The sequence below is a fragment of the Scleropages formosus genome, chromosome 15 (genome assembly GCF_900964775.1).
Source record: "Scleropages formosus chromosome 15, fSclFor1.1, whole genome shotgun sequence".
NCBI classification, from domain to species: domain Eukaryota; kingdom Metazoa; phylum Chordata; class Actinopteri; order Osteoglossiformes; family Osteoglossidae; genus Scleropages; species Scleropages formosus.
In genome coordinates, this window is record NC_041820.1 from 15,252,377 (window position 1) to 15,269,863 (window position 17,487).

The 17,487-nt window shown below is 37.1% G+C and overlaps 1 protein-coding gene across 1 annotated transcript in view; it reads left to right on the forward strand.

The window, feature by feature from the left end:
- cdin1 (CDAN1 interacting nuclease 1) overlaps positions 1–16,472 on the forward strand; it is a 45,581-nt gene extending 29,109 nt beyond the window's left edge. Inside the window, exon 12 of the mRNA XM_018727507.1 lies at positions 15,915–16,472. Within this exon, the coding sequence (XP_018583023.1) occupies positions 15,915–16,050 (136 nt within the window). The 3' untranslated portion in view covers positions 16,051–16,472. The remainder of the gene's footprint in view (positions 1–15,914) is intronic.
- Positions 16,473–17,487: the final 1,015 nt, after the last annotated feature.

Below are 17,487 nucleotides of genomic sequence, written 5' to 3' on the forward strand. Positions count from 1 at the left end.
TATAGTACCCTTGAGCAAAGTACTTACCCTGACTTGCTCTGCTAAAATTACACGGCTGTACAAATGCATCATGATTCAGTTCCCTGGGCCTTCTCGCCAGATGGATATTGTAGCACAAGAATTGAACTTGGGTCCTTGCTGTAGGGCAGACAGCAGTAAAATTAAATTTGAGTTTTATATTGTATCCATGGCAAATATAATTAAGAATAGACAAGTATTAAATGGATAGTAACATACATTGCTTATTTCTGTTAAGTCACTTAAAATATGTCTCGCAGACAAGAGGCATCAGCTGAACAGTAATGAGGCAAAGTCAGACAGTTCATCCGTAGATAAACATTGTACATTGCACTTTATTTTTATATTTTGACTTTGTACTATTACTGAATTTTCAAGTTTTTAAAATATCTACATCTGAAAATAAGTTTATTTGAAATTAACAAAATGCATGATATCTATAAAAGCACAGTGAGAATGCAGACACTGTGGTGGTGTCAGTTTTGCAAAAATGTTCTTTTTTTAATTTTCTTATCCAAGTTGCGGAAGTGCACATAATGGACAAGATAATATGGAAGTCCAAAACATTTCAAATTGATGCCTAACCTAGCATAAAATGAGATAATGGGAACCGTTATTATAAGGCTTCATTTAAATTTTTAAAAAAGAGAGTTGTTCCAATTTGTATATAATGACTTATCTTAATCCCTTAAGTGTCTCATCTCATGTTCCTCCAGTTTACTTGTATAGCGCCCAATGTGAAATGTATTAAATAGCTAAATTACTAAGGAGGAGACAGGCAGAAGGTGAAGTTTTTCCATGTGATGATCATTCTGTTCCATGCTAAATGCTAAGAGAAGCACTGGAGCATGAAGTCCTTGGTGAAAAGGTCCCCACTTTGAGCCCCAAAAAGGTTTTACATCTGCAATGTTCAATTGAACGGAAACATTTTAGTCTGTAGCTCTTCTCAGCCAAAATACTTATTACTTTGTTTTTAAGGAATTGCAACTGTAAGAATTGTTTTCTAAATGGAAAGGGAGGAATACATATTTAAGCTTGAGGTGGTGGTGCTTTGTGGTACAGAAATTTCTTAAAAGCTTTGTCATAGATTTAGCCCAAATTATATTTTCAGATATTTTTTGAGTGGAATACTGTGCATTTCATGTAGTTGTCCCTGGGTTGCTTTTTTCTTTGTTTCATGTTTTGTTTTGTTTCAGTTATTTTATTCTAATGTATGTATTTGTATGTATTAAAGCAAGTGTTTCTTGTCATTAAAAAAGAAAAAAAACAGCCTTTGAGAAAACGAACAAATATAATTTGTTATAATTATTGACTCAGATTTAATAATTTGATTTTTAATCCTCTTTGTTAAAGAACCGCTCGTCCAGTCACTGATTGTGTTGACCATAGTCAACATTAAGGCTTTTGACAGGGTCCTGGATAGTCTTGGTGAGTGGCTGTTTATGCATGTCAGTGGCAAATATAGAGCCAGATAGGGAAAACCTTATTAATTTTGACTGTTTCACTTCACACTTTTCTCATTCACACGACACTTTTCCAAAACATCTATTATGAAAAAAGTCGCATGACACATTTCTCATTTGCACTGTCAGGTGTTTACTTTTCTGTCATTACATCCATTTTCACAAAAGACCACAAAATCTTAAATTCAGAAGTTCAAAAATGCCAGGCACAGCAGACATTGCTATGTTATTTCTGTTCATTTTTTTAACAGCTCAGTTCGGATGCATTATAAGTTATAGTTGCATCTAGCTACCGAAGAGACATATGTGCCCCAAAAAACAGCCTTTTGAATACTAACTTCCCAAAGTGGATTGATTCATAACAGCCTATATCCAAAAACACATTCAGTGTTTTAAATTTTTTTTAAAAATGGGAACACAGTCAATGGTAGCAGAATGTTGTATGTAGAATAGAAAGTAGTAACCTGTCCCATATTTTATCTTCATATTGTTTAATGTTTGTTCGTCATATCTTTTGTCTGCTAAAATGTATAGTATCAGAAGTCACAACCAAGGAAGGGCCACAGAACCTTAAAATATTAAAATAACTACTGTATATGAAAGTAGCTGATAGGATGATTTTGTGAAAAGTGTTAAATTAATTCATTATATGTATTTCAGAGTGTGTATGTTCTGCTCTTACTATGCAAAAATATGTTAAATGTTAGTACAGGAAAATATGTTAAGATAATAAAACATTTTTAATTAGATAAAACACTGCTAATAATGGTTAAATGCTAATTGCAAGAATAGTTATTTTAATTAAAGCCATAACTTTTGAGTTTGGCACTACTAATTCCTTTACAAATATCTTTATCACCTCCCATTTTAATCCCACTGCATGATGAGTGGAGTTTTTGTAAAACCGTGAATGGAAAAGTTAACACTTAAACATTCACTGGTGTAAACTTATGAAATTGTTGCTTTTATTTCCCTGTCCTAAACATTAACCTCCAATCTTCTCTTCTGTTACTGCAAGGTAAATTAGATATTCTTCTCACAAGACTATGCTAAGCTGTTAGCACACCAACAGATTTTTATTTATTTGGTAGCTGAACTCAAAGTGCTCACTGCCACGCCACATTTGCAGTCACAAAAAATTGTGAAAGTTTTGTTATGACGGTTAAGGGATGTCAAGTTTCAGCTCTTGTCGACCACTCCAGAGGGTACACAAGTGTTTTCTTTTCTTACTTTTACATTTATTCATTTAGCAGACACTTTTCTCTAAAGTGGCACACATCTCTGATCTGCACATTTTTGAATTGTGAACATGGGGGGAATGTACAAACTCCACACACCATGAGCAAGGGTCAAATTTTGAGCAGTAGCTTGAATACACAACTCTGGCACTGTGAGGCATCATCATTACCAGCTGCACCACCAGTGCTGCTAACTAACCTTTAATCTGGAAATGTACTAATTTTATGCTTAATTGTCATACAATTTGATATTACTACTTAATTTAAGGTGGTTTCTCCAGATTGCTCTATTACCTCTATTGTAAATGTATTGTCCTTTAAAATAAACAGCAACAGTATTGTGCAAAATATTATTTTCAAATATGGATTATTTTTTCATTGAACTTGTCTTTTCATTAGCTCATCCAAGAATTACTGGACTAGCTGGAAGTCCAAAAAATATTTTTTCCATGCTGATATACATCCATAATACTTGTCTTTTTTTTTTTTTTTTTAAGAGGTTTTCTGATGCTTCATTCCTATGTAATAATCAGAACAGTCACAGTAGCTAATCCCAATGAAAATATTTAATCTCACTTCACACATTTAGATCAGAGATATGTCCTCATGGTGTATAGGGGCTTACATTGTAATGATCTCATTTTATAGTTTATATATTTAAGGTACTAATAAATGTGTATGTATTGAAACATAAATGAATGGAGTGTTGTGTTGGTTTAGCTCATAACCATAAAAAATAATGTTTGAAATGGGCAAAGTATTCTGGCAAAACAACATTAAAGAAATTTAAATCCAATGCTTAAGAGTTTTTTTAATGGAATATCTCTAATATTTCAATTTATATTTGAGATATCCTTAGCTATAGAAATATTTCTTTTGTAGGTTCCCTTAAACATATAGAGGAAAGTTGCAGTATATAGTCTCATCATATTTCTTCATACAGTGTACCCAAACCAGCCATGAAGGATAAAAAATAAGTTTCCTACCTTTTGCCTGCATTAAGAAAATAAAAAATAATTAAAAGAACTGACTTCACAACGAGCTGCTGTTGCACTCCAAACCCTATAATTTAATCGTTTTTTATTCCTCCACTCTTCTTTTTTTCTAAACAGCAATTAATCTCATTTTAGTACAATTTTCCTGCTCCTGAAGTCAGACAGAGTCGCTGTTTTGTTCCTATTTGGCTTGGTCTCCTCTGCATAGTCATTAAAGGCCCAATTAATGTCACCCTTTAGCTGAAGAGTACTCATTTTTATTGGGGAACTGACAGTTGCAGCCTCGAAAGCAGCAGTGTAATATGCATTAATTGCCCTGTAACACTGGTAATTACCAGTTCTTCAAACCTCTCAGTAAACTGTCATGCCCAGACAAGACTGCACTGAAATAGATTACTCATTAGGGAGACCTGCCCTGTTTTCCAATGGGGCTCACTGTGTTGCCACAAAAAGAGAAAAAAGAAAAACTGGTGCCTGAACAAATAGTTGCCAAGAGAAATTTCCTGTTACATCTTTCCCTTGGAGAGTTTTTCCATTTTTGATATGGTTTTATTTTATTTCATTTTATTTTATTTTATTTGGCCCTCCTCAGCTACCCATTCCTGCAGGAGTCAGGAACAGATATTTAAATGTGACGGATATGGAAATAACTGATCAGTTCGCAAATCTGTGAAAGTTTCCAGTGCATTATTCTTCCCTTCTGTAGTTTGATGTTTGTATGTAATAGAACATTGTGATTAACTGAAAGCATCACTGCATAACATGTTTATAATGTATTTTAATTGTTTCAGTGTCACATTTTGACAACAAATGATGAATCAATCATTTAATTTTGAATAGGTTGTCTAAAAAGAAAAGTCTTCAGACTATATTCCATATCCTGGTATTGTGAACTCCTGCCTATTGACTATCGGTAATGGCAGGTTTTTGAACATTCTTTTGTCTTTTTGACATTGCTCATTGGTCATTTCATAATCTATGCTAACAGCAACATTTGGAAGTAAACAAAAACTGCCCCTCTTTCGTTTCGTTATGGTTTCTTTGTTTCTCCTGCTTATGGTAATCTGCTTGCTCCCCTCTTAAATGAATTTTGGCACAGCTGTTCAGATTCTCACTCAGAAATGTGTGAATGAAAGCTGACTGGGTAGTAACTGCTGATACACAGAGTGAGCTGAGCAGGGTGCTGAAAACAAAAGAATGCACCATTCTGCCTCTCATTTACTCATTAGAATTCTTCATAGTACCCAGCAACTGGCTGCACACATATTTATCTGTTTGTTTGGCACCTAGTTATCAAATTGTTTATGACAAGACTAATTGGGGTAATTGAATGCATTAAGATTACCTGTCATCTGTATGTAACCATACTCTCCATCTGTCTTAGAGCTAATGACAAGTGAAGGGACCCCATAACATCACTCATGATGGTGTTGTCCAAGCTGTAATAAGGACAATGGGGGCCAGGGCTAATTTGACGTGGACAGCCTTCACAACACGAAAGGCTGACTAAATGACTAGCAGCGGGGGGAGTGAACTTGGATAGACTAATGGTGTTCCTCTTGGCATACTGACAGAGATGAGGCAATTTGAAGGGAAAAGTGAAAGCTTTGTCAAGTGTTTAGGGCCATCACTGAAAGGGTTTGAGGCTGTGGCACCAAGGCATAAGTATAAAGCTTATTGACTGAAATAGTATTTTTTGCGATGGTCATTTCTGTGACCACGGCTAACCACTCTTGTAAAAGTAATCTATGTTGGACAGCTTTTTCAACACTGCACAATGCATGGTTGTGGATGGGATTACAGTAAAAGAGAGTGCCACGTTTCTGCTTGTTTTGGTACACTTTATTGCGGTTGCGCTCTTTATTTGTCAAATGTCAGTTAAGTGTCATCTCCCTCCAACCCTTGAGCCTTGCACCAAATGTCTCTAGGATAGACTCTGGCTCACTGTGACCCCGCTTGGGACAAGCGGTTATTGAAATTGGTTGGTTGGTTGAGTTAAGTGTACAGTGTTTGATGTACTTCAACATTAGTGTAATATAACATTGCTCATTGTGTGAGGAAATTCTCTGGGGTAGCAGCTATTGTAGCGTTTATAGCTGTTGCATTGCAACCAAAGGGTTCAAATCCCTGTACCCACTGAAGTAGGATCAGCTTACTTAACCTGACACTTTCCAAGAATTATTGAGCTTTATAAGTGCGCAAATTGCTGTTAGTAGTCTAAACTACAAAATCTAATATTGTAAGTTGTTTTTTGGAGAAAATTGTCAGATAATAAATGATAGTAATAAAAATGAACATGCGGAAGATTCTTCTTTTATAGGTGTTCCTAAATTTCCATGAAAGATAACCGTGTGCCAGAAAAAGCTTTCAAAAACTTTTTCAGTAGATAAATGGTATGACTTAAATATTGACTAAATCACAATTTCTGTGAAGTTTTCTCTGTGGCAGGATTTTTCAGCTTGCTCATGGGCATACCTGAAGGCAGGTGTCTATTATATAAAATTCAAGAATTTTAATAATGTAATAATTTTAAGTTTTTTTGGACTACATTAGCTTATATTGTTAAGTATTTTGTCAGTCAGCTTTACACATCTTCATGTGTTCTGTGAAGTGTTCTGTGATGGCTGAGTGGTTAAGGTTTTGGACTTGAAATCCAGTGGGGATTTCTGATGCGGTTTCAAACCCTGCTTGTAGCGGCAAGAATCTGGAGAGTTCCGAAGTACATAAGTACAATGAATGCTGCATTGAGATTTTCTTCAACAGTACCTGTTTTCTAGCTTGGGATCAAAGAAACGGCACTAAGATGGTTTGAGTCTTACCTATCTGTCAGATCCTATCCAGTGGTCTGGCAGGGCTCCCGTTCTTCTCTGCCTCTCTCAACTGGTGTCTCACAGGGCTCGGTACTGGGTCTTCTGCTTTTCTCAATCTACACCTTCTCCCTTGGCCCTGTCATTGCGTCCCATGGATTCAAATACCACTGCTACGCTGATGATACCCAGCTCTCTCTCTCCTTTCCACCTGGAGCATCAGACATTTCCGCGCATATCGCTCCCTGCCTGTCGGACATCTCTACATGGATGTCTGATCACCACCTCCAGCTCAACCTCTCCAAAACGGAGATCCTACACCTCCCAGCTGGCCTGTCTTCTTGTCATGATCTCTCGATCAAACTGGACAACTCACTTTGCCTACCTCCTCGGCTAAGAGTCTGGGAGTGATGATTGACTCAAGACTATCTTTCTCTCGGCACATCGAAACCACAACCTGGACCTGCAGGTACATCCTGCATAACATCCGCAGGATCCGTACTTACCTCACAACAGACTCTGCGCAACTACTTGTCCAGGCCATTATGACATCCCATCTGAACTACTGCAACTCTCCCTGTCTTGCCTTCCCGCTACTGCCATCAGACCTTTACAGCTGATACAGAACGCTGCTGCCCGAGTTGTGTTTGATTTGTCGAAGCGTTCCCATGTATCTCCTCTACTCATTTCTCTGCACTGACTTCCTATAGCTTCCCCGGTCAAATGTAAGACCCTGGTTATTGCCTACAAATGCATCAGTAGAGCTCCCAGCTATTTACAACACTTGATCAACAGCTAAACCCCAGTCAGACTGCTACGCTCTTCCACATCTGCCCGCTTGGTGGTCACACACACGAAAGGTAAAGCACTGAGGTTCTTGGTTGTGGCTCCGTTGTAGTCGAACGACCTCCACCTCTGACTCAGAACTGCTGAATCTTTGTCCACATTTCAAAAAGGTTAAAACTCATGTCTTCTGGGCTCACTTCGCCTATGATCTCTTCAGTTCATGTAAGGTATAAATGTTCATGCACTATAACTTTAACATCATGCCCAGATCAATCCTTTATACAGCTACTCTGGTAATGTAACGTAAATGTTTATATGAATCTCAAAAAAAAAAATAGTAGGAAGGTGATCAGGAATCGTCGATATTCTAATATTCATGTTATTTTGATAAAGTTTTATGCAGCTACTCATGTGATGAACATTGGTACATATGGTGAAAGAAACTAACTGTACTCGGGAATCGCACATCTGCAAATCTCCTAATGTAAGGCACACATTGTACTTTCTAGGAGATGTACATTGCTTTGGAGAGAAGTGTCTGCTAAATGAATAAATGTAATGTACTTGGCTTGCTTTATGGGTTAGTTGGTGCTGTTGTGATCTGAGTCATGGTCTTATCAGTAGCAGGAAACTTAATGGTTACAGTTTCTACATTTTGGTTCTCAAGGTTGCAGGTTTGAATCCCACCTCCTGATGCAGCACCCTTAAGCAACGTACTTACCCTGAATTAATCCAATAAAAACAGCAACCCTATAAATGCCTAAATCATTGTCAGTATCTTATCACTGTAGGCTGCTGTGGAGAAAAGCATCAGCTAAATGTAAGTCACTTTTTTCCTAATGTTTTTTGAGAGGTGATTCATTACTTAAATTTGTATGAAAATAGATATGCACTATTTAGATTATTGTTTAACATCCTGAATATTCCTTGATGACTGCTCCCCTGGGGGAAGCACAGCTCGTAGATTTAAGTAATTCTTGCCTACTGAGATAGCCCTAAGGTTTGCTTTTTAAGAACAAGTAATTTTTTTTTGCTTAGGCCTCATTAATCTTGAACAAGTTAAGAAATCAATACCAGATTGCCTAGGATTACAGTTTGCCATCTCTTTGACCCTGGCTGTCAATCACTGATTGTTTTATGACAAGTTTCAGAATATTTAACTTCCTGTTTGATGTGCCAGCTAATTAGTTTTGTCAATGTGCTTTCTCAAATATCAGCCCTGTCTCTGAAGCGATCGTAAAAGATGTGACTAATTCAGTCACATTTTGATAAAGCTACCCCTATAATTACCGGAAAAGACTTTTGTTTTCATTGCAGTTTTTTAAGACTTACAATAAATTTTCATAAGCACTTATAGGAGAAACTGGCTTTGTCTCAGACCAAAAATAGTTTTTTTCTTTTTACAAATTTCATTTGTGTGCTCAATTCAACATGTCAACAATTTCATATCGTTTTGTGAATCAATCAGAAACAGAATTGTTGTCTTCAGTAAGAAAAGAGGGCATTTTCTTTGCCTTATATGTGTGCTGCTCTTCCTACTGCACTGTCATAATGCCACTAATTCATTACTGCTGTGGAAAGTACACTGTGTCATATTAATACTCACTTGATTATCAAGCCATGTTTTTCCTCATGAAAATGGTGAATGGCTGATTTTTCTTATGACAGCTGCTAATAATTGCCATGGTATACCATTTTTAACAAATGGTACCCATTTCCTTTTTACAACAAAATCAAAATGTGTTAATCAACAGTGGCTTTAACTAAATCTTGCATGTTCAAAAGGGGAATAGGATTATTACTATTGATATTGTCATTTAAATTAGTAAATTCCCAGTAGATGCCATTTACCTAAAACTACTCATGATAACTGCTTCATTTATAGACCTCTGACCAGTTGAGAGCAAGTGCCTTCCTTAGGGTCACTGTAGCAATAATGTGGAGTGCAGCCCACTGCCTATGACCTATTGCCTATACCTGTGGTACTCTTGATACTGGGGATTTTGCATTCTTTTATTTTCTGTTCCATGTGAGGTCAGGTCCACTTAAACAGGAAAGAAGCACTTGATACAGTCTGGGACAGGATTGTTTTCCATACTATCTGATGAGTACAATGTACAGCCAGGTCAAGACCCTTAGACTGTGTTAAATGCAGCATACACTAGAGATGGCACCCAAAAATGTATTGTGTTCCAGGAAAAAATTGTTGTTGATTGGTGCCTTGCTACAGGAGGACTTCTCTCAAATTGCAAACACAACAGTTTGGAGGGTTTAAAAGCAAGATTAGGCTATGTTTCACCGTGGCAGAGCAAAGGGACATGTATGAAAGGATTGGGCTTTGCCCCCAGAGAGCATGTAATTATTGGTAAGACTGCTGGGAGAATCACAATAACATGTTTAAGGACCTTGTATCCCCTTGACATTGTCCTTCTCTCTATTTGGACTAAACCCAAGGCCTCCCAGCAGCAGGTCGTTTGGTTGTTTGGATGATTAGGGCTCAGACAGAGTGTTATTTTTCATGTGGACAGGGCACAGGGTTTATGCTAGTGTTAGTTTTAACAAGTAGTCTTTGCTTCTAGGATAATTAAACATTGGACGTTTATAAAGTTCAAGAATTAAGGTTTTCATTAATATTATAAATTTGTATTTTTTTTACTATGTAGTAAAATATGCCAAAACAGGTCTGTAATTTCATTGAATAAATTATATTTGTCTTTTTCTGTCTACAGTGCATATCTGCTATGCATGTTTCAACATGAATTAGGCCTTAAAATTAAATTTATTTAATTTATAGTCACATTTTGTTTTCCATGTATAGAATGTTATACTTAAATGAGAAGCCAGCTGTTTTCATTGACAATAAAAATAGTTCATTAAACTAATTTAATATATAATCCCCATTTTAATAGAATAACATATCCTTACACAAAGACCTAAAGCATGAGTTTACCTATGCATTATGCCTTTATTTTTTCTGAAGAAGAATAGACACCCACTAAGATTCAGTTGTTACCCACTGCTCAATCCTGAAAGCCTTTTTTGGAAGAAAGAAAAAAAAAAAAAGAAGACATGTAAAATCACTGCCAGAGTGAGCTGCAATTGACTTCTGCTCTGGATGAGCAGCAAATGGTCTCCATTATGGCATCATGAAAACATCAGAGTGTCTTAATGATATGGCTTTTTCAGGGTTGGCTTGATTTCAACAAAAATACTGATGGAGATGGCTATATTCACATGGACCCCGAGCCACACCGTTTTGTTGGTTATTTTTCTCCACAGCCAAATTAGAGGCACGTGTGTCAGACTGAGACAGAACATGATGCTGTAGATTTAAGTGTTGTCCTGCATGATCCCAAATAAGGTGGGGTGCCAGTTAGTGCTCTTAGGGAGAGGTCTTGTGAAGTCAAAAGGATTATTAGTTGGAATGCAGAGTGATTTACTACAGTTGTACCATTGTTGCTTCAGCAGTTTAAGCAAAGGCCAGAGTGTCTGGATACATTGGCAGAAATGTTTTTTTACCTCTATAGAATCATCTTAAGAGAGAAAAAGAATGAGCATCTTAAGCCAGAGTTTTCTCACTCACTTTACATTTTCAATAAGTTTAGTATTTTATAAAGGTTGGTAGATGATGCAACAACAAAGTTTTTCTAATTGGACAAGTTAAACCAACAATCTAAAATGCAATATTTGTGTATGATATATGTACATTTTTACATGGCAAATACCACCCTCTTGTTTCCCATTGCAATAGTATTTTTACATTTAAAAAAAATCTTGTTGGACACATTATGAGCAACATGAAATAAGTGAAAATGGACAGAACTTCCCTTTAATTATTATATGAAGGACGGGTGTTGTCTTTTGAGGTGTCACTGTGCACAGTTGTCATCTTCAAGAGAAGTAATTTCATCCCAACAGTTCCCTCCTCTCAGAATAAATTAAGGGCTAAATCTGGAAGCAATATTTCTTAAGTTATTATCGCAAGCAGGGGAGGCGTTTATTGGATGTCACCCTGCCAATAGCCATATCATGATAAATGTGAGAGTTGAAGATAATGAGGTTTAACAGTTTATGCAATTATGGCAAGGTGTCAGATAAGATAAAGGTCTGTACCCAATGTATTAATGAGGTTATCAAAACTTGAAAATGATTCTGATGATCATGGTCTCGCATGTTGTCTTATATTGCTGAAATGCCAGGACCTAACAGAAGTCAGACAGAGAGATGACTTCCTGACAGAAATACTTCTGCTGTTCTGGTTTATTGGTAATTCTTAGGTCTCCAAACAGAACACTATAATCCCACTATCGCACAAGCATCACCCTATCAAAAGACTAGAACAGTAAACCAATGTTATACGTCTTTATTTAATAGTAACAATTACATTTTGAGCATAATTTGTTTCAAAGCCAGTGATCCCCACATCCAGAAGTGACCCAAATTATCTGCGATTATTTGAGATAGATAGATAGATGCAAATTAAAAGAGTGAACATGATAACCTTCTCCTTACAAGTTAATACTTTTGTCATTTTAACAGTAATGTCTGTTAACATTTTTTTAACCTAAGCAGTTATTGATAAATTGGTATTTTTACAAAAAGAACATGATATTAATAGCAAAAAAATTGTGAGCTTCCAGATGCATGAACACTTTTATGTCCATTAATGGTGATTTTTTTTTCCCCATTATCTGTATGTTTTTAAAATGCCCGAAGTTCCTGTACAATACGAGATGAAAACCTTCTAAAATAAAACCTTAAAACTGCTATTCTACTGGCCTGTATTCTAGTAAATTCAGTGAAATACTAGATATTCATATGACTTCAAATGTGTTATAATTTCATGTAAACTTCCTGCTTTTAGTGGTGCGTATATGTGACTATGATTTGACTTCCAAAGATTTTTACTTTCTGTACTGGTTTTACCGTACCTAATAATAGAATAACAAGAATGTGAGGAATATTAATCTGTTCTTCCTTCTGGGAGAGAATAGCTGCCCTGAACAGTTGTTGTTTACAAGACAATACAATTTATTCTCCTGGAGCAGTATATTCTTAAAACAGATTAAGATTGTATTCACAAGGTTAGAGACTTTAAAAATAAACCAGCACAAATAACACATTTGCAGAAGGCATATGTTAAAGCACAAATGAAATAACAAAAGCAAGCAAATAAGTGAATGCTTCAGTAAATGTAATATAAGTTGGTTTTCACTGATAATTTGTAATTTGTGTTATTTATGAACAGTCCCCCCTGAGCATTTTTTTTTTTCTTTTTTACAATCTACTATGTGTTCAGATTAAAATTGGCTTCTTCATCTCAAACAGTGGGATCAACCTCTAAATCTCTTGCTCATCTGCTTGCCCCCAAACCTTTTTTTTGTCAAAATTATGCTGACACTTTCCTCTCAAGATGAAGAAGAGGGAACCTTGTAAAACAAATAGAAAGCTTTGAGGTTCTGCCCAGATATGTTCTCTCACACAGCCTTGAAGCCACCCTTCAGCTGAAGGCCTATAAATAAACACCTATTAATCACCAGCTGAGAGCACAAGCTGACCACTGCTATGACAGCAGGGACCTCGTCATCACCCCCTCCACCCGCTTTTCATATTCTGTCACCTTGAAAGCAAAACAGGTTCATACACATATTTCAGCAGAAGAGTAAACAAAGTGGTGTACAAAACATCAGTGTTGCTTCTTTAATTTCCCTGTCTTCTTAGTCAATGACATACCGTTGTCTGTATTTCTCTAGAAATAGTTTTTTGTATTAATCACAATAATAAAAATGGAAGAATAAAGCAGAAAGGATTTGTATTCTCAATATTATTAAATTAGCTTTTTTAAAAAATTCTAAATAATGTTGGGATCTGTTAAATATGTCTTCCATCTCAATTTGCTATCACACACACACATTTTCTGAACCGCTTGTCCCATATGGGGTCACAGGGAACCGGAGCCTACCCGGTAACACAGGGCGTAAGGCCGGAGGGGGAGGGGACACACCCAGGACGGGACGCCAGTCCGTCGCAAGGCACCCCAAGCGGGACTCGAACCCCAGACCCACCGGAGAGGAGGACTGTGGTCCAACCCACTGCACCACCATACCTCCTTCAATTTGCTATTATTAATTTTTTAGTTGTGTCTTCTAGAAGAGTTTTACCTGCATAGGATTTTACCTGAGAAACCTGGGAGAATACAAGTACAAATGTCACTAACACTACAGTTCTTACAAGAAAGGTTGTTTTACTCCATGTAACTTGGTCCTCGGTACTCACGGAATTGTCTGTTTCATGTATGTTAACCAGTAGTACAATGATTAAATTTTAAGATGACTTTTCTGTCATGTATTTACAGGGAGAAACCTAAATGTTACATTTGGCTTATACATGATTCCTTTACCCACACAAAGTAAAATAAGCAAGAATATTTTGAAAACTTTCCAAGAATTGCTGCTATGAGGTGGAGAAGACATTATGGAGAGCTGTAATTAGTAATTTAATTACGATGTCATTATGTATTGGTGAGGCAGTGCTAATGGAAACTCACTCTTTCAGTGCTTTTATTTGGTTTTGCCTTTAAATGGTGTGTTCTCATTAAGCTGCTGTTTAACCAGCAGGCACCTGCTTAAAATAAAATGCAACCACTCATTACTTTTAATGCTTGTCTAAATCTCACTTAGCCAAACTGCAGTGGCATCCGACATGCAGCACCTTGCAAGTTGGAAGTCTACATTTTCATTTTTACGGTGTACCTTACTTCAGAGTAGTTACAGATATCAGGGTTGTAACATTACGAGAAGAATGTTCAGTTTAAGTGCTATAGAAGTATAACATCTACAGAGTAACGATTTATTATTATATTTGTGCATGTGTGTGCCTATGTGGCACAGGGAGTAGTGCTGCTGCCTCATAGCACTTGGGTGGTATGAGAAAACATGGGTTTGATCCTTGCTCTGTCTGTGGGGTTTGCATATTTTGCCCATATCTGTGTGAGTTTTCTCTCACACTCCAAAGACATGTATTTCAGGTGAATCGGTGACACTAAGTTGTCCATACCGTGTTCGTGTGTGTGCATGGCCACCGTGCAGTGGTCTATAGTGTCCCATCCGTGGTGTATTCCCCGTTGCTTCCGGGATAGGCTCTGGTTCACCGTGACCCTTCTCAGGATAAGCAGTAAATGAAATTGGTTGGATGGAAGGATGGAGATATATAAACACTACAAAAGAGGGAATAGTTATTACTGTAATTGCTCATAATCCCCCACACCCTGCTGAGTTATTCATAAATTCTCATTTGCACTATTATAAATCATACAAAGTCATTCACAGTGATACTGCCTTTCAAGAGAATTCAATGTTCTTTTTCATTTCAGGTTTTGATACAGGTAAGCCTTTGCATTAAGCATTTCTTTTAAAAGCTTTTTGCTCCATGGCTCACTGTTATTATAGATGAAAAAGAGCAGTGACATTTCTGAGAGAAGCTTACAAGCTGCAACAACACCTGACATACACAAAAGCTACACCCCATGTAGGGGGTAAACTGTCCATCTGGTTTATGGCAACAACACCAATGCACATGCTTTGAAATGAAACGTCCCTTCTCCTAATACGTCACATAAGTGAAAGCTCTTGACTTGTTGTGTGTACTTTGACACAAATTATGTTTCTAAGTCAGAATTCTAGTAAAAGGAGCTTTTGTTATATGAGGGGAAACCTGTATGCTGGTTTTTGGTCATAAGTTGTCCTTCAATATGTGCCTGATGTCAGCTGACAATTTTTGGTTGTCTAACAACAAAGGAAATGTGTACATTTATCTTGTTGAGCAGGCAGTTTTTCCCCTTTTCTTTTACCATGCCCTCCAACTCATAGTACAGACACATACATACATTAAATTTACAGAAGGCAATACACTTCTGTCATTCTATACTCAGCAGAAATGGCAAAATACAATCATAGCTAACTTGTTACTATTTCTGCATTTGATAAGAGACAAAATACATTTCCAAATTTCTGAACTCTTTTTGAAAGCCTGCTGTGAAATTTATAATAACTAAATTCAGTATGTAGAAAACTGGGAGTATATTTTGTGTCATTAAGAAAATTGCATCACATTTAACAATAATAACCTTGCGTCTTTTTTTGTCGAGTTCATGTGGTCATTGTAAATAGAAGACATATAGACAATTGTTTGATTTTGAAAAATGTCCCTTGTGTAACTGGAAGAAGTATGGAGTTTCTGTCTGTTTTGTAAACAGGGTGTATAAGTGCTACAGAAGTTTGGATGAGTGATGAAATAATGTTATTTAAAAAGTCTCAGTAAAATATGTTACAATTGTATGTACGTTACTAATTTGAATGTTTAGTGAACAAAACTGCTATTTTTAGTGGCAGTTTATACAAAAAGCAATTTCCTGATTCCTAGAAGTATGTTTCCACTTTTAGATTTTACACTCACTTTTTATTAAAGACCATTGTACCATGAGTCAAAAAATTGTTTATGTAACCTCAGTGCTGCTTGCTTTGTTGTCTTTTAATCCAGACACATGGAGAGAAAAACATAAATGAACAAATAATTCATCAGACTCTGTACTCAATCTGTTTTTGCCAGGTTTGGGCCAGGATTAGTCATTTACTGGCATGGCTTCATCGAGGAGCTGGACTGCCACCGAGACAGAGGCATCCTGCTTAAGGACTGCTTCCCCTCTGACATTGTGACCCTGTGCCACGGAACCAGCCAGGACTGAGTGTCGATGAGAGCGAACATGGAGGTGAATCCGGAAGCAATTTTGCTTTCCTGTTCTCCTGGCAGGCATGTGCCCTGAACTTCAGCTGAACCCCAGCTGAACTCCTGCTGCTCAGGGTCAGGCTTAATATCTTTTACACAAAACACAGTTCTGTTTCTGTTTAGGCTTAGCCTCAGCCCTGAAAGCACCCCAGGATGTGTCCCATTCCTTACTGTCCCTCTCACTCACAAAAAAATTTGCACTACCTAATGTAACAATGGGTTATTTAAATGCTTTTTAAGCTCAGTGTTGGTTCTTATTGCTCCTTCATTACTGGGGTTATTTATGTAAAAGTTAATGTTTTAGTTGGCCTGAAAATGTACTGGATGTAATTAATTTACTTAAAATCTTTAAGATGGGGGGTGCGGTGGCGCAGTGGGTTGGACCACAGTCCTGCTCTCCAGTGGGTCTGGGGTTCGAGTCCCCCTTGGGGTGCCTTGCGACGGACTGGCGTCCCGTCCTGGGTGTGTCCCCTCCCCCTCTGGCCTTACGCCCTGTGTTGCCGGGTGGGCTCCGGTTTCCCACGACCCCGTATGGGACAAGCGGTTCTGAAAATGAAAATGTGAAATCTTTAAGATGATATTCAATTCTGTGCATGTCTCTTTTAACACACAACGTCTGAAATAAAATTACTTTGTCACGTATATGGGTCGCAGTTTTTTAACCTTTATTTTGAAAAGACAGCTGTTACGCATATCTTCTCTTTCGTTGAATTCACTGGGTAAATTGTGGTTTCGAAGCTCAAGACATATGTTGTGGAGCTTTCTAAAAGTTACTGCTTTAAACCTCGTATGGCAAGTTCTTGATTACTTTATTGTAAAAATAATGGAATATGTTTATATGCGTACTAAAATAAAAGAATAGTGAATAATTGTATTACTATGACCAATACAATGTATAATTAACTGAATATTTGCTAAACTCTCTTTTTATGAAGCTGTGCGAATATATTTTCTCACTGGAAATAGACTTGTGTCTGCAATTTTAATTAAAAGTGTAAATTTACTCTGGACATTTTTCTCAGTCTAAACATGTAAGTTCTGCAGACCAGTTGGGTTTAACCTTCAAAGACAGAAAAGCCATCCGAGTTGTGATATGAGGTGTGATTTGTTATATTTTTCCATCGCTGTCACTCTGTCCTGTGCTGTTGTTAACATGGTGTGTTTTACCCAAGCAGACTTGTTTCATTTTTCAGACTGTCCCCCCCAACATTCTTAGTTGCTGCTGGGCTGCTCCATGTGCCTGTTGATGCAGAGGTTGAAATACCAGTAAACAATCATATGATTTGTTACCCTTGAATCTCTATCCTTTCAGCACTCCAGTGTGGGTTTGATCTTGTAATGAGAAGAAAGGTCACACAAGGGTCATGAGTGGACCCTGGCTTCCTCTCGGTCTCTT